Here is a 19,974-nt window from a genome sequence, read left to right on the forward strand (position 1 = left end):
GAACGCAACTGAGCGAATCTTTATTTAAGGTGTTTGGACTTTGAACTATGTATGTTTGTGCGAATGGCAACAGGAATTTCAAAACAGTGACAGAACAAGTGTGAGTATATAAATAGGTAACAATGCCAACAAAAGCAGCCACCTGTCCTTGTCAATCCGGCCTCAGAGAATGTAGAAGTTAAACATAAAGCAGGAGAGCGCAACACTTTATATCGCTCACAGCGCAATAATGTAATACACAATAATCTACTGACTGTCCTTCTTGACTGTGTAAGTTTAATAACAGCTGAGAGAGCGACAGCATCACTTACAGTACGGAGGAATTGAATCTCTTCCTCTCCATCTGCTCCTTCGGCCATCCTTCAAAGGCATTAAGTGGAGCCTTTAGAGCAGTAACAAGTTCTTTCCGTCTCGTTGCCTCAGTTGAATTCCTGGTTCCTATTGTAATGTCTGAAAGCCTTCAGAAGGGCACAGCCGGTGCCACTTTCTGTGCGGCCGTAGCTTGAGGCAGAGGGATGGACCGTTTGGTACAACATCATCAGGAGGTGGAGCAAGCTGACGAATCTGAAACAGTGCTTCATATTTCAGGTTATGGGAGTTCTGCCATCATTTCAATCAAATCTGAACAATCACAGTAAAGACAAGTTGCATATAGATTTGAATATACACATATGCATAGTCACTACACTGAGGGTGCATTCGAATTAAAGATGTTGGTTTAAAGATTGTTCAGAAAAATTCTAATCTGAACATGTTTATGTTACACTGCACATTTTTCTTAAAATATTAAAATGTAATATGTTACATGACCTAGCTAGTCTTACCTCAAAAATCTGTGAATCTTGCCTTTACCGCCCAATAAGATTATAATGCATGGACGAAACTGGATGCAGAAATATATTTAAAAAATAAATAAAAATACAGAAAGCAACTATGACTATGACGAAGTGAAAAAAGTTAACAAACTTTCTGTCTTGAAGACATTATGTGGTCGAGCACTACTTCTCTATAGGGGGCAGTAGAGTGCGTAAATGACAAATCCCGGAATCTCATTTAGTAGAAGAAGAAATCGGTGCGTCAATAAAATACTTCCCCCCTCCACAAAACATTAGCGGCGTCGGGTGAGTGCAAATTTAAATAGTTCGTTTAGTTTTGCAAACCAGAAAATATATCTATACGAGTGCTGTGAGTACATTGAAATATTATACAGGACCCCAAAATGCTTTAACGGGCTATAGCTTAGTTTATAGAATAGCGCCACAATGAAAGCGTTACTGCACCGAGTAGCTAATGCTTTGATTGTATCCTTGAGTTTTTCCTTCATTAATTGTTTCGCACTTGACGACTTCTAAATCATGCACTAGTGTAAACGCTTCAAACGTTGGCCTGACTCGTATATGTGTTTGTGTGTTTTCTTCGTACAGGGAGGTACATAGAAGAATGGATGCCTTAACCCATATGCTTACAGATCCACTTGACCCAAAAGAAGAGCCTGTTGGACACATCACAGAGGAATGCACGCTTGGCAACTGTAGAGTCAACCTTCCAGAGGACCTCCTGGAGGATGTCAGTTAAATTACCTACAGCCCGGTGTTGACTTGCCGTTCAGTTGTCTGCATGCGTGATTTGCAGTATAGATGTTCAATAATGATTCCCTTTGGTTCACAACAGCCTGACATCTTCTTCTCCGTGGTGAGTGAAAGCACCTGGAGCGAAGTCCTGTCGGATTCTCAGAGAGAGCATCTTCGTCAGTTTTTGCCACAATTTCCTGAAAACAATGCCGGGGAGCAAGAGAGCACCATCAGCGATTTATTCAATAATGGGAATTTTAACTTTGGAAATCCCCTTCATCTTGCACAGAAACTATTCAGAGGTGCTTCTAGCATTTTTTTAACCCACCCATGTGAAATCATGTGTTTTATGAAGTTGTGCTGATCAAAGTTTTAACGATTGTCACCTTCCCATAGATGGGTTCTTCCACCCAGAGGTGGTCAAGTACCGCCAACTGTGTGCCAAGTCCCAGAAAAAGCGACAGTTGTACTCTCTTCAGCAGTATTACCACAGACTGGTCAAGCAGATTCTTGTCTCTAGAAAGGTATGCTTTCTAAATCAAATACATAAAGGGTACCGTTTGTCCCAAGAATTTATGTACAGGCTTTAATGCATCTTTTTGTTGCAGGAATTGCTGGAGTTTGCAGTGCACAATGGTCTGGATTTTCCTCCAAAAAGAAAGTTGCTGTCTAAAACACATGCTGAAATACGGGAGCAAAGAGTGAGAAAGAGATTGAACCGCATATTGAAAGAGGTTAAGACGGAATGTGGAGACAGCAATGCTTCCTCGGACGATGATGGTTTGTAGAAGACCAAGATGTTTGACAACCAAAATACGACATTTCACTACATTTGTATATCTCATCATTGCTTCCAGACGTGTCATTGTGGACCCAAACACCACAATCTCCGTCTTCTCCAACTCCAACTGTGTCACTTAAAATTCTTCCTAGCCTCTCCACCCAAGACATGAAGTCGACTGGTGAGAGATAACTCACTTTGATTGTATTCCTGTGGTTATTCAATCCAAATAAATATTCACTGTTATTTTTTTTCCCACAGATAAAATAGAACTAGGGGAACAGGACTTGAGAATAATGCTGCAAAACCATCGAGAGAAGAGGAAGAGATTGCCAGTAGGAAAATGCTTTTTTTTCATAATTATATTTATTTACTGTATTTTTTGGTGCATTGTTTACTCCACCAATATTTAATTATTTCAGGACCACCCAGATCTGATGACCTCAGATATCAATCTTGGTGATATACTCTCTAGAACCAATTTTAGTCGGAAAGGAACTTTATGTAAGTAAAAAGTGTTTAGTGTGTGTGTTTTAAATCTAATGGCTAGTGCATTTTGTCGTTGAATTCCCGGTACCTTTTCACCCCAGCACTCTGTGATCTGACTCTGCCAAAGAGGAAACTGAAAGATGAGAGAAGGAAGAAGAAAATGAGGACGATAAAAGTGGAAACCGAAGACCCCTGTGAATCTCTTGCCCCTTCAGACTCCCTAGCACCCCCAGCAAACATCATGAACTCCCTCCCAGATACGCCATCAACTCCGCTGCCCAATATCAAGGAAGAGTGAGTCTAGTGCCGTGCACGTGGCAGGAGTCGAACCTAATGTAACCCTCATGTAATATCCACCGTTATTGCAGGACTGTGGAGGAGACTCAGACCAGCACCGTTATAGTCGAAGAAATTGCTGTCAGTTTTTTCAACTTGCTGGAGAGCCTCTTAAGAGCGGACATCCTCAGCAGTACTTCAGTGGTACACACTGTTTGTGTGTGTGTGTGTGTCTGTGTGTGTGTTCTATAAATGACAACATTGAAATGTTGATCTGTTAGCTGGAGGACAAGGTTCAGGCATGGCAGGCATCTCCAGCAAGCTCCCTGAATGTGTGGTTTTCATCTGTTCCGTGTTGGTCCGATCTGGTTGTTCAGGCCCTGCAGTTCCTGGCTGGAGAGACCAAAGGTAGGAAGAAGTATCGTCACACAACCTGAAACGATCAGACCTTGTTTTCTGCAACCCAAGCCAACATGTTCCTCCTGTGTTTCCCTGCGGCCTGACATGGTCACTCAGATGGTATGATGGCTCTCCCCAGTGGCTTTTCTCCGTTTGTGGAGTTTTCCGACGAAGCGCAGCAGTGGAGGTGGATTGGTAAGAAAGGCCGAGAAGTCGAATACTCTCTGAATGCAGCCACATCTATGAAGAGCGCCGTTTGTTTGGAGTTTAAAGTCAACCGCTTGTCTTTAAGGCCCTACTCAGGATGCAGAGAAGGACGTCAGTGCCCTCTGTCAGCTGTGGCTGGACTCCAGAGATCTGATCGTCAAGGTCGCGTCTTTAAAATGCACTTTCATCTCTACCTGAAATGATTTAAGTTACACTTTGATACAGTTGTTCTGCTCTGTTTACCGTTTGTTATGTGGCCCAACTCAAAAAGCCTTTTTTCCCCCCTTCCCACAGACAGAAAATGAAGACCTGGCAGAGATGACCTCTCCCACCCCCAGAGGGTAAGATTATGTGATGGGCTTCTTTTATTAAGTGCTCATGGTGGAATTATTGTGATAATTAACAGCAGGTCTCTCAAACTCTGCAGCTCAACGGACTACGTGGTGCGTCCCAGCACAGGTGATGAGCGGCAGGTGTTTCAGATCCAGGTTTGTGTGCTACCAGAAATCTTTTATTGATCTATTTATTATTCTATATTTATCTCTGGGAACTTTCTGAGCCAACATACTTTTTGCGGTTCGTTTGTTAGGAGCAGCAGAGATACAACCAGCCGCACAAAGCCTTCACTTTCCGGATGCACGGCTTTGAGTCGGTGGTGGGGCCCGTCAAGGGGGTTTTTGATAAGGAGATGTCTCTCAACAAAGCCAGGGAACACACGCTGCTCCGCTCAGACCGGCCCCCATATGTCACCATTCTGTCTTTGGGTCAGAGTTTGATTTGATTGTGATTCTAAGGCAGTTCGACCGTTTTGTCTGTGTTTTTGATTCCATTTTTTCTTCCTGCAGTACGTGACGCAGCAGCAAGGTTGCCTAATGGAGAAGGGACGAGGGCGGAGATCTGTGAATTGTTGAAGGACTCGCAGTTCCTGGCTGCAGATGTCACCAGTGCACAGGTGAGACCTTTTATTTCCTCCTGCACCTGTCTTCACCTTCTTAACTTGTTTCTTATGGGGTTTTTTTTCCCCATGAAACTTCCTTTGTCATCCAGGTGAACACAGTTGTCAGTGGGGCCTTGGACAGACTCCACTATGAAAAAGACCCCTGCGTCAAATATGATATCGGCCGCAAACTCTGGATTTATCTGCACCGCAGTCGTAGTCAGGAGGAGTTCGGTAATGGATCTTTTAGAATATTCCCTCTGCTGGTTTGTTTGACGTTAGCTGATGTTTAGAGTTTAGATGGTTTTAACTTGCTTGCTCGTTTGGTTGAATTTTTTGTTTGTTTGTTCCCAGAGAGGATTCACCAGGCTCAAGCTGCTGCAGCCAAAGCCAGAAAAGCCTTACAGCAAAAACCGAAACCTTCATCCAAGCCTGTGAGTCTGCTCCTGCCAGTTCCCCGAGGCTTCACCTGTTTACTCCAACAAGACGCTGTTAAAATATCAGTACACTGAAATTTACTTACAGTGGTGGTGGGGAAAATGTGAATTTCACTGGATTTTGTGCTTTAAATGCATTTTATGAGCAGAAATCTGGAAGTAAAGATGGGGCCAGTAAAGCACCTGGATGTCAGGAGGGGGGCCAGGATCCTGCCTGTAATCCCATGTCGCCTACCCCCACTACACCCACTGTGACCACGCCTGGGACCCCGAAATCACCTTTACCATATAGCATAGCCACGACACCCACAAAGAGTGGCCTCCCAGATACAGTCAAATCCAGTCCAGGGTAAGTGTGACCCCATACTCGTTAAAAAAAACTATGTACTGATGTATATTCCTGTAACTTGTTCTCTGGTAATCATTAATCTTCTGCCCCTGTTTCCTCCCAGTGTTCTTCTAGTTTCTCCTCCATCTCTACCCCAGCTGGGAACCATCTTACCCAGTTCTCAGTCCGGTCCGCCAGTCTCACAGCCCGTCACGTCCCAACACGCCGCCAGGATAGTGAGTCACCTGGCGGCAGGCTCCCTCCCTCAGGTCCGGATGGTTTCTACCCAGTCAGGCCTGGCTTCTTCTGCAGGAAACCAGCAAGCAGCACTGGTGCATCAGACACCCCACCAGATCAGGATGCCGGTGTCGGTATCGGCCATTTCACAGGTACCTAAATAAAAGCTTCTTGTTTTCCCCAGGGAGGGGTAATTGTAAATGTATAACCAACTATGCTCTCTGCCCATTGACAGGCAGTGGTGTCTGTGCCTCTGAGGACTCAGACCGTTAGCAGCCCGGTCCAGGTGCCGACCACCCTCTCTGTGTCTGCTGTAGCTGTGGCCAAACCTCCGACGCTCTCACCTGGGAGTCCGGGAAGCTCGGCTTCTCCTGCTGTGCTGCAAGGTGTGACCAGCCCAAATATCAAACAGGTACACTACTTGCTTGAGGCCTTTTTCCAGGATAATTAGTCAGGTGACGGTGTGAGACAGGAATGCTGACTGGGCAAAGCAGCTCCACCTTCATCGCCGTTGTCACCCTTCTAAACCTGACTGTATTACTCTTGTTAAAGGTGTCCATCACAGGCCAGTTGGGAATGAAGAGTCCAGGAGGCACAGGGATCCCAATCACTGCGACCAACCTGCGCATCCAGGGTAAAGACGTCCTGCGTCTTCCCCCCTCGTCCATCACCACGGATGCAAAGGGACAGACGGTGCTGCGCATCACCCCAGACATGATGGCCACTCTTGCCAAATCCCCAGTCGCAACGGTCAAACTCACCCCTGAGTTCCTGAGCAGCGCCACCACAGGCAACAAGAGCATCTCGGCAACTCTCCACGTCACCCCCCCCCAAGCGTCGCCGTCCTCCGCATCAGGCGCGTTGCCCTGCGCGGCGGAGGTGCAGACCAGTAAAGCGGCCCCCGCGGCCTCCGCCCTCCTGAAGGCTGCGGGTGACACAGCCATCCGCCTGATGCCCACGCTGGCTGTGGGGGACCAGAAGGCGAGGACTTTCACCGCCGTCTCCTCGCCCGACAAGACCGGCACCACCATTCGGATAATGCCAGGACTCGGTGTCATCCCACAGAAGCAGGGTCAGACCATCACGATGACGACCACCACCGGCAGTAAACCTCTCATGGCGTCTACGTGTGCCAATGTTGTTTCCATGGCTGCCAGCGTTGTGGCTGGTGCTAAAGGAATCACTGTAGCTCCGGGGGTCTCCGGGTCCCCTCTCACTCTAGGAACAGCTACAGCTACAGTGCGACAGGTCCCTGCTACAGTGGTTACAACACAAACGGTAAAATAATAATATTTGGAAATGGTGAAATATCCATTTAGCCTTCAGGGGTCGCTGTTGTCATGGGTGCGCCCTTATTTTATTCTTTTTTTTTTCCTTGACCCTATTTTATTTATTTATTTTCAAAAATAGCCTTTCAAGCCTCCACATTCCAAATCCTCAAGCATGCCTGTGATCTCGTCATTGCAGGGAAAGCTTCCCGCACGGATAACGGTGCCGCTGTCAGTCCTTAACCAGCCGCTGAAGAGCAAGAGCGTGGTGACCACCCCTTTGGTAAAAGGAAGCATTAACACAAAGTAAGCCTCATTAAGGATAACGGACAATTACGGCCTATTTCTCATCGTACTTTTCATGTTTAAAACCCCAAATCAAAGTCGTAATATTGAAACGGTTTAAACAATAAGCATTTCGCTGTTTTCTCTCTGCGTGAGCAGTATCAGCGGCCTGGGCAGGAACATCATCCTGACCTCGGTGCCTGCCGGAACAAAGCTGATCGCAGGGAACAAACCAGTCAGCTTCGTCACAGCTCAGCAGTTCCAGCAGCTTCAGCAGCAAGGACAGGCCACACAAGTGAGCGCGCCTCTTGTTTTTCCAGCTGGAATTGAAAATAATCTTCAGAAATGGGACGAAAACGCTCGTTCTTCTTTAGGTCCGGATCCAGACCGTCCAGACGCAGCAGCTGCAGCAGCACGTGGCCGCGGGCTCCCCAAAGTCCGTCTCCACGGTCGTCGTCACGACAGCAGCTTCACCTAAACGCCCACCAGACCCACCAGCTCAGTGAGCTCCGCCTCCGTCGACGTTCAATGCAAAAACACAGATTTGAAAAAGGCTGTTTCACGTAGCATTTCTCATACGTTACAGTAATATCACCGTTCTGTCTAGATCGCCCTGGCACTTTGTAATCCGACTCATAAAAGTGGAATAAAACTTGTAATTCTGTTTGTTCTCTTTAGTTTTTTTATTTTTTTTATATTGGACAAACGGTAAATCTGCAAATATTTACATGCACCATATTTTATTTTCACATTTTCCTTCAATGAAAAAAGAAAAACAGTCTTGCTCTGAAACAATTGCATCATTATCATCAAGTACAATTAGCTCAATAATGATAAATTATAACTTTCACTCTTCGTCCGATGCTTCCAACAACGCTTTCTGGGAGCTGGTTTTGGAGGTGTTTCGCATCCCGATCTCGACGTCGCCTCCTCTTCCCGACAGTCGATTCACCATCCTGTTGAAATTAGAATCAACAGTACGGAGATTAGGGCACAAGGACAGCATAATCCCAGACCTACGAAGGCCTTGCGTGGCTGCTCGTGACTTCTCTTTCAGTTCTGTAGCATTAGCTTTAAGGTTAGCCTGAGCTGTGAAATAGGTGGAGCGCAGCTTCATTAGCACTAAAAACAGCATGAACAGCAGGTTGTAGCTGCATTGACAGGTGAACCTGGTTGTTTATGCATGTTCGCAGTGGTTGAACTTGTTTTTCAGAGTTGATGGAGCTCATTCGTCCCAATCGTGCAGGCTGAACTGTCTCACCACCAGACTGTGGAGTAGATGCACGCAACCAGAAGCAGGGCCACGGCCAGATGCCAGCAGAAGCACATGGTGACGAACATCACGTTGTCGTGCTGGTTCAGGTCCCACTCTGGTCCACTTAGTGGGTAGAGAACAAAACCGATCTGAAATGAAGAAACGTTTAGTCACAGAATGTAACATTCTGACATTTTAGGGGAGGGGGGGGGATTACCTGGTAGAACCAGGTGCCCTGCAGGATGAACATGCAGCTACCGAAGAGCTCCACAATAACGTTGTCTCTCATGAACACCTCCAGCATGGCGCTGGCCGACCCGCTGAACACGGCCACCAGCAGCAGGGTGTGAATGTGAGCGTCCAGCGGAGGCCGGCTGTGCACGTGGTAATAGAACAGGAACCCTGGGGAGGCAGGACACGGCCCGGGTCAGGGAGGCACACCTTCGGGGAGGGAGAACCACAACACTTTCACACGTCACCTTCGACAAAAAGAGCCATGGAGAGGGCGAGGCGGTCCACGCCGACCGGCACCAGTCGGGACGCGGTGCTGGCGAGCAGGACTATTCCATAGATCCCAAAGAACAGGTACATGGTGCTGTGCTGCCAGTTCATCAGCTTAACCCAGGAGTTGTTCTCTCTGTCGTAGAGGTGGGCGTGTGGCCCGCTCACCACAAACTGTTCCACCATTATCCCTGCGGGGGGACACCTGCGGTCAGACCAGGAGCACTGGTGGCGTGGTGGTGCGAGAGGAAAACTCACCGACAAAGGAGGCGAAGACCGCCATGCCGCCCTCGCCATAGTTCATTCTTTTGAAGAAAAGCGGCACCACCGGCCGACCTTTGGCCTTGTTTCTCCTCCAGTAGTGATGGAGGACGTATTTGACCGTCAGCCAGAGGCCCAACAATAGGAAAAACCCGCCAGGGATGGCATGTCCTCCGAAGCTGGCCATGGTTAGGCCTGGAACAGCAGACCGTCAGGAGCGCTTGCCTGGAGCGTTGTGTCACCTGAGAGGTAGAAAGCTACAAGCAAAAGAAGATCGGGTCACGGGAGGGGCAGAGAACCTGCCGATTTGTCTAACAAATGGGAATTCAAATCAAGCCAGGGCCTCGTTGGGCCCGGACGTGCTGGTCAATAATGTTAAAACGCTGGCATTGACCCGGGAGCTACCAGGAATGTTAACAGATAAATATTCAACAGTCGGCCTTTGTGATTTTCTGTCACTTCCTTGTGTCGCCAGCTCTGCGATCCTGGGGGGTGGGTGTGTTCTGAATGTACGTGCTCAGCCAGACAAGTTTTTCCTGGTCGTCTCCATGTGACTCCGGTCTACAGGTAAACCAGCGTCACTGCCAGGCAGCAGGTGCTGTTAGCTCTGAGTGTTTATCAAGGCAAACTGGTATTTCAAGACTCGCGCAAACAGCACAGGTGTAACATTGGAGGGAAGATCCAGCACGTACCTTATCCCCTATATGCTGCCGCCCCCTCGCCTCAAAGAGCTCCAGGGAAATCTGTGGATGTTCGCAGCTGTCGGAGTGAGGACACGCAGGGCTGCCAGAGAGTGTGCACACCTGTTGTCTGAGCGCCCTACCTGTGACTGACATCAAAGCTCCGCCCTGCGCTCCGATTGGTCTCCAGCACTGAGGGACATCCTCTCGGGACCCTGCTGCAGCGATGTGATGGGAGAAAACAGCACCTGCCCAACCCGTGCGCTTATTTTAAGTGTTTTTTTTTATTTGGTTTTGGTTTATTTGCACGTTCCCAAAAAATTCCAACAGTAATCATGATATCAATGTCAATACAGGCGGATTAAAGGTCTCAGACAACAACAAAAAAAGATCAAAGCAGCTCTTCCTTATTGCCGGCTGGAGTTAATGTGTAAGCTCAGGTCTGTGTGTGAGGAGGGGCCAGCAGGTTCCAACGTGACGCAACCTTTGAACCCAGTGATACCTTTTATCGCCGTCATTCACGTATTCAGGTGAGGGACATTTCTAAAGTCCAGTCGCCCGAGATTGAAACGACATTTAAACAGACACGAAGGTTTCTGCTTCACGTGACGAGGGGCACTGATCCAAAGGGGGGGGTGGGCTACAAGATTGTGCAGAAGAGCTTCTTCTCCCTAAAGGGGTTCTCAGAGGAAGGCACCGGGGTCACCAAAGGGTCCTCCTTGGCGTGGTTCTCACAGTAGGCCATCAGATCCGCTGCAGCCTTGGACACCTGCAGGGAAACAACGAGTTCATCGTAGAAATCGTCCCACTGAACCAGAAGACGCCTGGGCGTCGCTCCTCGCTCACCATCATCCTCTCGATGTTCACCTCCAGCTTCAGCTGTTCTACGGTCTTCCGGGCATCTGCAATCTTGGCCATGTTGTTGGACATCCCTCGTCCCCCCGGTAAACGCGGACAGCCTGCAGGAAAAGACGAAACATGAAGTTCTAAAGCGAGAAAATGTCAGCGCGCATGGACGCAGAGCGACGCTTCACCCAGCAGAGGAGCGCGAGGGTGTTGCTGAAGGGGCCGTCGGGGTTGGAAGCTGTTTCAATTTGCTTGTTAATTCTGCTCCCTGGGCATCAGCTGCGAGTGGCTCAGGGAGGGTCTCGGGGGGGGGCGCTCAAAGATGCAGCCATCATGGCGTTAATCACCCCAGAGTGGCTGTGAGCGTTCGGGGTCAACAAAGATGCTGAGGCAGAAGATCAGCTGAGTTGAAGGTGCGATGAAGAGCTCTGTTAATTAGCAGCTAACAGAGAGCAGCCGGTTCTGCACGCTAACCTCAGCTCAGGTGCAAATGTACAGATGATTCCATCCTTCAGCACAAATTCTCTAAAAAAATATACATTTTTGAGGTCCTACAGGTTAAAAGAAAAGAAGAAAATGAATGTTAAAACCCGCACTCACCTCACGACCAGCCTGAGATCTCTGCTGTGCATGAAGCTCTTCCAGCCCTCAACAGGTTCTGTCTCCCAACGAGAGTGATGGCGAAGACAAGGAGAAGGGCTTCAATTGGTTCCCTTCTTTAAATAACAAGCGCTGGTTCTGCCCACAGGATGGGCAGAACCCCAGCTGAAGGCATCATGCGGCGTGACCTTCATCTCCAGAGGCTCCGCCGCTCACCGACCTGGGAGAAGACGTAAACATGTAAGTGTAAGTCTCGGCCGCTCTCCAGAGAACCGGGAGGGTTGTTTATCTTGACTCTCATTAATTCTATTATTTACCTTTAAGGTGTCATGGCCAAATATCCTATTTAATAACATTTATTCTTCCTGTTGGTCCCAAACATTTAAAATGATGCAGTGTACCTCACACACTCACGTTGCTTCCTATCACAACGGTGTCTGGCTTTTATTTCTTTAGTCATCACACATGTGTGACTTTTCTCTGCTACCTAATTATCTGTATCCTTGCCTGTGCAGTGCACGTGCACGTGCGTGTTATTCCACACCTCAGCGGGGGGTAAAGTGGTGGCGTTATGGAGTTAAATGTCAAGTGCCTCATTAACATTTGTTTCTGCGTCTCGCTCGGTGGAGGATGTGGGCCGGCAGGAATAAAGAGCTGCTGTCACTAAACGCTGCACAACGCCACGAGCGCGCCCGTCTTGCATAATGCATGTGAGGGGCCGGCGGCCAGGAGCTCTGAGCAGACGGGGCTAATTGGTGCTTTTGTGATATCTGGATGAATCCATCAGGAGGAAACAGTAAAGAAAGAAGCCCTGAGTGATGCCGGGCCGATGTCGGGCTGATTTGCTGATTTGGGCTGATTCTGACTGATGTTGGGCTGATTCTGGTTGATTTGGGCTGATTCTGGCTGATGTCGGGCTGATTCTGGCCAATGTTGGGCTGATTCTGGTTGATTTGGGCTGATGTTGGGCTGATTCTGGTTGATTTGGGCTGATGTCAGGCTGATTTGCTGATTTAATGTCAGGCTGATTCGGGCTGATTTGATGTCAGGTTGATTTTGGCTGATTTGATGTCAGGCTGATTCTGACTAATGTTGGGCTGATTTGGTTTGATGTCGGGCTAATTCTGGCTGATTTGGGCTGATTCTGGCTGATTTGCTGATTTAATGTCAGGCTGATTCGGGCTGATGTCGGGCTGATTCTGACTAATGTCGGGCTGATTCGGGCTGATTTGCTGTCAGGCTGATTCAGGCTGATTTAATGTCAGGCTGATTCGGGCTGATTTGATGTCAGGTTGATTTTGGCTGATTTGATGTCGGGCTAATTCTGGCTGATTTGGGCTGATTCTGACTAATGTCGGGCTGATTCTGACTAATGTCGGGCTGATTTGGGCTGATTCTGGCTGATCCTCCAGGCCCCCCGATACAGCCCAACTAAAATAAAGTGTTCACTGCAGGTTTGTGTATTGTTTATGTTGCTTCCTCGTTTCTCTGAACCAGTTTTTCTCGTCTCCCTCCTGCAGGTTCAACGTGATCAGTAAATAATGTGAAAATTCACAGGGATTTAGCTTCATTACTATTAATATTAGTGGTAGCATTAGCGTTAGAAATGTTCATAGTTTTCTCTATATTTGCCACAATGTGTAATTTGCTCAGTAGGGCGGTAATAAAGTTGTTATTGACATGATATAAACGGGTTTGGTAACTAAACAGGACAAAAATGGTATTAGGAAGGTTAAAACAGTTCTGCTCAAAAATTAAATGCACAATTTATAAAACAAATGATACATTATGAAAACTAAAACTCTAGCTGTAAAATTGAAGGAAACTCGGTTGTCGGAATAAATTCCCTTCTGGAACTCACTGTTCATGCATCTCCTAACACAATGATGAAATATTTTGACCTATAAACAAAATTAGACTCTTCTGATCTTTACTATATAATTTTCCATGTTTTGTCCATGTTCCAGCATACAAATGGCACTGCAACATACATCTAGATTAGAAAAATAAATCTTTTAATAGAATCCCAGGTCTGAAATATAAGAGGTCGCTGCTATTTTAGATGTAATAACATGTTAATGAGAGTTTGTTGTTTGACAACCCCACTTTATTTAAACTTTTGTTGCGTTGTGGCAACGACAGTAATCCAAGGTATCATAAAAGACTCATCCTTGTCGTAAATTAGCTCTATAAAAAACATTTTAACCTAAAAATAATCCGAGTTCCACATACGTAAATTCCAATGGTGTCCGTGTTGGCGCCAGGGGGCGCTGTTGTGCAGATGACTTGGAAAAGGGAGCACCGGGTTTTCTGAGCTGAGCCTGAGCTCATAATTCTCTTCATTCTGCATAATATGCTCTGTCACCTCTAGTTGCACTCAGTATCCAAGTAAAATGCTGTTGTAAAAAAGCCCATGTTTGTCAGAGACAGACATGGATTATATTTTGTATAATCCCAGATTAGGGGGGATTCAGAGAGACTGGGTCACTCGGAATTAGTCTGAGACGCATCAAGTGAGAAGACTTGTGGAGAAGAGAAAGACAAAAGTCTCATTAACTCCCATCAATTAATTAGGAGGGTTTTTTAAAAAAAAAATCTCTGGGATAACAAACTAAAGCCACAAATCAACACACACAAAACACTGTGGTTATATATTTAATTTTCTGATATATTTTGGCCTGTTTGAGCGCACCGCTGCACTGACCATGTGCCAGAACGTGATTTTTGTGGATCACAGTAACGGTTTCACAGCACAGACCTGGAAGGTGGTGTCAGTCAGTCCAGTTCTCATGAGCATGTTTCAACCAAAATAAATAGGTAATTAACAAACACTCTCTGGGGTGCATGCAACAGTAACAATACAGAACACAGGATTTAATATCAACTGAAAAGTGCTTGAGCTGAACCTGAATATTTCAGAAGTACGAGAACAGCTAAGGCAGTTTGGTTTAGTGCACGACGACAAAAGAACATCGGTGAAGGTTTGAATGTTGAGGGGTCAGAACTGAAAGAGCTCGAGAGTCAGCGTCCACCTCAAGACAATAAGAAAAACGTCCCGTCGTTGGAAGATTCATGTCCACCAAATTTCAATAGTCATTTAGAAAAACAGTGTGAATTGTCTGTGGAGATTCATAAAACCATTTGAAATGTTAGCTCTAATAAAATTAAATTAGCATGATTAAGAGGGCTGGGGGGGGGATACACATCCTGCCATCTAAGCATCGGCAATCTTGGCTGGAAAGACGGTTAAATTGAAGTGGAATCCCTGCTCATAACCTCGGGTTGATCACTGAAACGCTGCTGGAGCCAATTCGGTCGTGGTTCGGAGCCCTGCGCTCCAGTGCCCCCTAGAGGTAGAGTGCAAAAGGTCAACCAGCCCGATGACCGGCGGTACAGACGTTCACACAGATTTGGGTTTTCCAAGAGTAAAAATGTGCTCTAGGATTTTCCTGACGGTGAATTTCAAAAGTTTCCGCAGGGGGACAGAAAAAAAAAAAAAAAGTGCCGAGATGCTTAAATATCGTTCCGTCTATCCAATAATCACAAATTAATCCTAGATGCGCACTTGTGAGCATACAACTGCCTTCAAAACCTCGAAGGGACAACTCTAATGTCACTCCATTTCTATAAGAAAGAAGTTGAAAGGCGCATCCTACAGTCGTGTGCAGCCAGCAAATACTTATTTTTCGGCCAGCAGCGGGGAGAGAAGGCACGTCGATTCCAGATCTCCCGCCGCCTGGGCTGGACCGAAGAGTTTTCCTTCCAAAATGGCCAGATTAGACAACTCACGTGTATTCATTTAATGAGCTACTGTAGCGTCAGCCGAGCAACTGGGGGGGGGGGGGGGGGGGGGGGGGGGGCGGTTTATTTGCCCCTCTGACGCACGACCAGTCGATGCAGCTTCTCGCAGTTGTCCAGCCTCATTGACTCCGCCTTCTGCTTCAGCCGCTCATCCCGGTACAGCTGGCCCAGGTTGGCCAGGTCGGACTCTGAAAAAGGAGCGCACAAAATGCCCTTTTTGAATCGACCCGCACACATTAACGAGTCTGGGTTTGGATGAAACGCTCATCCTGCTTTACATGAAAGTGGAAAAGACCGCCCATCTGTCCCTGGAACGAGTGTCTAATCTACCTGCCAAAACCCCGAGACATCAAAACACACATTTCTTTGGACATTCTATAACAGATCTTCTTGCGTGGTTGCAGTTGCCAGGCAACCGGTGGACACTTGCCCCCAGCTAAAGGTGTAATGATAGTGTACAGCGTGCATGGAGGACGCAGTTTTGCTCAGATGCAAAAACATACAGGGCGATAAAAGGGGCGCTAATATCGACTCGCAGGCTTACTCTGCTGCTTCTCCTTCCAGCAGCTGTTCTGCAGGTACTCGATGTAGTCGCTCTCGATCGCCTTTTCCAGCTCGTCCAGCGCCGCTCCGTGGTATTCCTTTTCAAACCTTTTGTCCACGTAGTAAGGTACGCCCATGTGCTGCGTTTCCCTGGACACCACCAGCCCCATGGCCCTGAAACAGCAGCGTTTAAAGGCATTACTGGGGGGAAAACGCCAGGAAGTTCCCGAACGGCCCCCATGGTTGAGAGGAGGTGCACTCACGGCTTATAGAAGAGACTATAGGGCGGGTTAGTAGCCATCATCTGAGTAAACACTGATATGAGGATTAGCACCAGCACGGGGAGAAGCTGCAGGAACGCTGTGAAGTTGTTCTGTGGGCAGATAAAACGGACACAGATTACAGCGCACGTAGGCAGCTCCGAGGCTCCGAGGCACCGACCCCCCCCCCCACCGCCGCGCTCGCCCGTCTTTGAAGCCAACGTGTCCAAAGCTGTGAAGGTGCTTTAGCAGCACGTAAAGTCACGTGAGAGCATTCGCCGCAGCAGACGGGTTAAACGGGCGCCGGACTCGCCCTCCTGATTAGAACCTCGTTGCCTTTTCGCAACTTTAAACCACGATGGGATGTGCGCACGCGCTTCGTGACTCACTGACCTGACTCCGGTTCTCCTCCACCACCTCCTCGCGCCTCTCATAAGCACGCCGACGCCGAGGCTGGTAGAACTGAGAGTAGGAGGCTCCTTGGTTGGTGTAGACATGGATGTTTCCTGGACACACACCCGGTGTAGCAGCCATTTAAGTCCACCAATAATATAGAATACAGACATATAGAATAACCTCCTATGAACATGTGTGTTGATGTGTGAGGCTCACGTTGATGCAGGAACACCCACCTGTAGGAAACCGTCCCCCAAAGAAAATGTTGAAGAGCTCCTCGGGGGAAATGTCGGCTTCGAAATCCCGGTGGAAGGTCCGATAGTAACCGGGGCGACTGCGGCCCGACTGCTCGGGCGCGCTGAAAGCTGCCGACTGATCTCCGTATTGGTCGTACTGCTGCCTCTTCTCGGGGTTGCTCAGCACGGCGTAAGCGTTGCCGATAGCTGTGGGGAGGTGTCGAGGGACACGTCAGACCTTCGCAAAGACTCTGGGTCGTGCTGAGCGGCGCGCGCTGGTACCTTTGAACGCATCCGTGGCTCCCGGAGCGAAGTTCTTGTCGGGGTGAAACTTCAGAGCCAACTTCCTGTACGCCTTCTTCAGATCTTCTTCGCTGGCGTTTTTGGGAACGCCCAGAATTTCGTAAAAGTCCTTACAGTTCTTAATCCTGCAAAAACAAGGCATGGCAACTGACTCTTTAGCTAAATAAAATAAAATTATTCTGCAAAAAATGTTGCCCGGAGGCTGACGGAACACTATTTTCTGACCTTTTTAGCAATTAATATTACTGACATGGTGAAACGCTGTAAATGTATCACACCTGGCAACACCCTGCCGCTGCTCCTCCGTGTACGTCTTCTTCTCATCACTGGACGTGCCAAATGTCCTTTCACTGCTCCCAATGTCCTCGTCTCTCCACCCTGGCGGAGGGGGCGTGTAGTCTGCCCCTGCAGATGTGGCGCGTCCATTCTTTACTATGGCATCTATTAACACTGCAATCATGAAAAGGAAATAAACAGAAATCTGTCATGAGTCGCTGTAACATCAGGGTTACTGACCAAAACAAACGCGTGCAGTGAGATGCTAAACAGATCAAAGTGCATGGTGGTAGTTGTGCATGCTTGTTTCCTTACCGATTTTATTGCAAGTGCACATAAATAGAGTGGTTCTGGCCTCGTTGTGCGTCAAACGTGGTTGCGCTTTGCAAATAATGTGCAATTTGTTGTTAGACGGGCTGAGGCTTGTGTTTAGGAGGGCGTGAAGTAATGTTTAACACCACATTGCTCAAGTCTCCACACTGCATCAAGTCAACCGAGGAACAGCATCTGGAGAATTGGTCAATGATTACTATGAAGGGAAAGGTCCCGTTTTCTGCATTGGAATGGAACATTAACCTAAACTACATTGCGCTGTATCAAAAAAGAGCCAAAACGTGTCTGCCTTGGGGATGTGAAACGACTTGAACAGGTGACATACCAGCCCGAGACAGCAAAACGACGTGTTAGTGAAGAAACGAGTGGCACAGCAGAATAGGAGCTAGCTAAATTTACCTCTGGCCCTGGTGCTCGGGTAGATTTTCTGGGATTCGTAAAGCAACTGCAGCGCCCGATCTTTCCGTCCGGACCGTAAACACAGCTTCGCCTTCTCGATCAGCCGGTCCGCCTCTTCTTTCTCCATTTCAAAGTTACAGGCTGGTTTTCGCGGATCCATTCGCAGTCTAAACGGGCCTGGTCCTGTGCAACATGCGTGAATATCATATAGCAAGGAGAGCCGCAGCAGCTAACGACAGATCTGCTGTTAGCTTTGGCTGCAGGACTGCGCAATGTTGCCGTTAGCGGAGAGGTGCGCGCTCGCTGTCACAATATCGTTGGAAAGCAGCGACGTCTGTTATTAACCTGCAAACAGACCCACAGTAGGCACATTTTTCAGAGACCACGGTATACAAAGTTGGCTAATTTAGGTGTTTTTGAGCGGTGCTTAAAGGACCGAACTGTGATGGACTAGAGGACGAGACGGGGAAGCGTCGACGTCACATCCTGCGAAGGGACGTAAACATTTTTTAGGAAAAGAACAGTGGTATTAATCTAACTAATTAGTTTATCTAAAGTCGATTTATTGAGCGGGACGGTTTTATTAATTTGTCTGACTTTTATTCAAAGCTCTTCAGAAAGGGTAGAAGATTGAGTAACGGCAGCAGGTGTGGATGAGATGGTGCTGCTGCGTTCACGGTCCTTCGTTGAAATCGTAGAGCCGACGCTTGTTTGTGACGCATTCACTGATCCCCTCGTTGGGAGTTTTTAAATGGCGTCTTCTATGGAGTCTTAATTTACTTCTCTCTAAAATCTGATACCTTTGAAATATCTTGTGCGTCCTATTTTAATAAAATACAAGCAAAAAAACAAACGTGTTGCTATATTTAGCCTATATGATATAGGCTATAAAGGCAAAATATCTTTATGAGTGAGAATCTTTGCAGAGTAGCAAAAAAAAGTTTAATCAGTTTGATTCTCGTTTTGATTGAGAATTTGAATCAACTAACTTTCCAGGTAAACCATTATTATTTTGTAAATCTAAATGAAAATCAAATTAAAAACAAACTTTCACAAGTAACAAATTAAGCTTCTTCTTCTTCTTTTTTTTTTGTTCATGCATATTTTATTCAAGAGTAAAAAAATGTGATTTGTCCCATAGGGCATGCTTACAATGTGTGCATCATTTAGGAAGTCAAATGCGAAACCATATTTCCATAGATAATAAAAAATGTTGCGAGATAAAATCCATTATATTCGTTGGTTGAAATATGCATGTAGACCATACAAGAACCAGAACCAGAGAAAGGAAAATAACCATAAGCTAAATCGTAACAATATATCAGCAGTAAATATAACCAGAGTACAATGTTCCAGTTAAACTCAAGTGTGACACATGATTTTCTTAGTGTCCATTTCATTTACATCTGAAAACCATGCTATCATGCTTTGGCAGCCTGAAAGATGCTGTTCACTGAGATTATATTCATTCACGCTATTGAACATTTTCTGTACAAAAAATCAAAATAAATAAGTAAATGAACGCAAGGCTTCAGACCGCAAAAGGATATAATAAATCAATATAAAATTAAAAGCAGTGGTAATAAATAACAATGAAAAAAACCCCAGACCAAATCATTCAAAGGAAGCCTATTTATAAAATGTATAAAACAAGACAAATGAAACTACAAGTATAATTCAAAAAATAAAATCATTCAAATTTACTATTTGAAACACAACTATCACAATTATAATCTCACATAACAATTAGGAACTCAGTTGCATGCATTGATGCGTTCCATACCATGGATGCTGTGTTAAAAACCACTTTTTAATCCATCCTCAGTTCACGGATATTTTTCATAAATAGAAAGATGAAATACAAAGTAGAAAAAATATTAATTATGAAAGGAAACCCTAGAAATCGATGTGATAGTATGTGTCGCTTGAGGCATTCGCTATAATCCCAGTTTATCTGATTTGGAGGAGAATTTTCCTGTTTGCCTCCTCGTCCTTTCGGGAGTCCAAAAGATCGTATTTGAACGTGGCAACTGATGCTAAATTTGGATCACAGTGTGGGTGCACTTTAG

General features: G+C 46.6%; 5 protein-coding genes across 17 annotated transcripts in view; 1 reads left to right on the top strand and 4 right to left on the bottom strand.

Annotated features, from left to right (window-relative positions):
* LOC101072939 (ryanodine receptor 1-like) overlaps positions 1-506 on the bottom strand; it is a 35,810-nt gene extending 35,304 nt beyond the window's left edge. For all 12 annotated transcript variants that reach the window (XM_029848169.1, XM_029848168.1, XM_029848165.1 and 9 more), the window contains exon 1: positions 312-506. In XM_029848169.1, coding sequence (XP_029704029.1) covers positions 312-359 — 48 coding nt within the window. In that variant the 5' untranslated portion in view covers positions 360-506. The remainder of the gene's footprint in view (positions 1-311) is intronic.
* A 514-nt stretch (positions 507-1,020) lies between these two features.
* Positions 1,021-7,879, top strand: nfrkb (nuclear factor related to kappaB binding protein). The gene is made up of 26 exons (XM_003971283.3): positions 1,021-1,121; positions 1,425-1,566; positions 1,672-1,873; positions 1,968-2,095; positions 2,180-2,351; positions 2,429-2,533; positions 2,614-2,687; positions 2,775-2,856; positions 2,943-3,135; positions 3,210-3,321; positions 3,399-3,525; positions 3,634-3,711; positions 3,809-3,885; positions 4,018-4,064; positions 4,151-4,211; positions 4,313-4,487; positions 4,569-4,675; positions 4,771-4,894; positions 5,015-5,094; positions 5,247-5,446; positions 5,550-5,814; positions 5,898-6,074; positions 6,215-6,940; positions 7,130-7,236; positions 7,375-7,510; positions 7,590-7,879. The coding sequence occupies exons 2-26, from the start codon at positions 1,441-1,443 to the stop codon at positions 7,719-7,721; spliced, it is 3,813 nt and encodes a 1,270-aa protein (XP_003971332.2). The 5' UTR covers positions 1,021-1,121; positions 1,425-1,440; the 3' UTR covers positions 7,722-7,879.
* Positions 7,880-7,884: 5 nt separating this feature from the next.
* tmem45b (transmembrane protein 45B) lies at positions 7,885-10,064 on the bottom strand. Its single transcript, XM_003971162.3, has 6 exons — positions 9,925-10,064; positions 9,230-9,489; positions 8,950-9,162; positions 8,688-8,872; positions 8,477-8,619; positions 7,885-8,171 (listed from the first exon to the last, which is right to left on the bottom strand). The coding sequence occupies exons 2-6, from the start codon at positions 9,417-9,419 to the stop codon at positions 8,063-8,065; spliced, it is 840 nt and encodes a 279-aa protein (XP_003971211.1). The 5' UTR covers positions 9,420-9,489; positions 9,925-10,064; the 3' UTR covers positions 7,885-8,062.
* A 94-nt stretch (positions 10,065-10,158) lies between these two features.
* On the bottom strand, positions 10,159-11,479 carry gng8 (guanine nucleotide binding protein (G protein), gamma 8). 2 transcript variants are annotated; one of them, XM_029847991.1, is made up of 3 exons: positions 11,359-11,479; positions 10,759-10,871; positions 10,159-10,681 (listed from the first exon to the last, which is right to left on the bottom strand). In XM_029847991.1, the coding sequence occupies exons 2-3, from the start codon at positions 10,840-10,842 to the stop codon at positions 10,553-10,555; spliced, it is 213 nt and encodes a 70-aa protein (XP_029703851.1). In that variant the 5' UTR covers positions 10,843-10,871; positions 11,359-11,479; the 3' UTR covers positions 10,159-10,552. The 2 variants fall into 2 exon arrangements, with proteins under 2 accessions (XP_029703851.1, XP_029703852.1); XM_029847992.1 differs by lacking the exon at positions 11,359-11,479 and adding an exon at positions 10,947-11,067.
* Positions 11,480-14,000: 2,521 nt separating this feature from the next.
* Positions 14,001-18,388, bottom strand: dnajc18 (DnaJ (Hsp40) homolog, subfamily C, member 18). Its single transcript, XM_003971161.3, has 8 exons — positions 17,906-18,388; positions 17,176-17,347; positions 16,877-17,022; positions 16,595-16,801; positions 16,356-16,468; positions 15,966-16,075; positions 15,704-15,876; positions 14,001-15,347 (listed from the first exon to the last, which is right to left on the bottom strand). Exons 1-8 carry the CDS (start codon positions 18,063-18,065, stop codon positions 15,223-15,225), a joined length of 1,206 nt encoding a protein of 401 aa, XP_003971210.2. The 5' UTR covers positions 18,066-18,388; the 3' UTR covers positions 14,001-15,222.
* Positions 18,389-19,974: the final 1,586 nt, after the last annotated feature.

Source organism: Takifugu rubripes, chromosome 15 (genome assembly GCF_901000725.2).
Source record: "Takifugu rubripes chromosome 15, fTakRub1.2, whole genome shotgun sequence".
Classification (NCBI taxonomy): domain Eukaryota; kingdom Metazoa; phylum Chordata; class Actinopteri; order Tetraodontiformes; family Tetraodontidae; genus Takifugu; species Takifugu rubripes.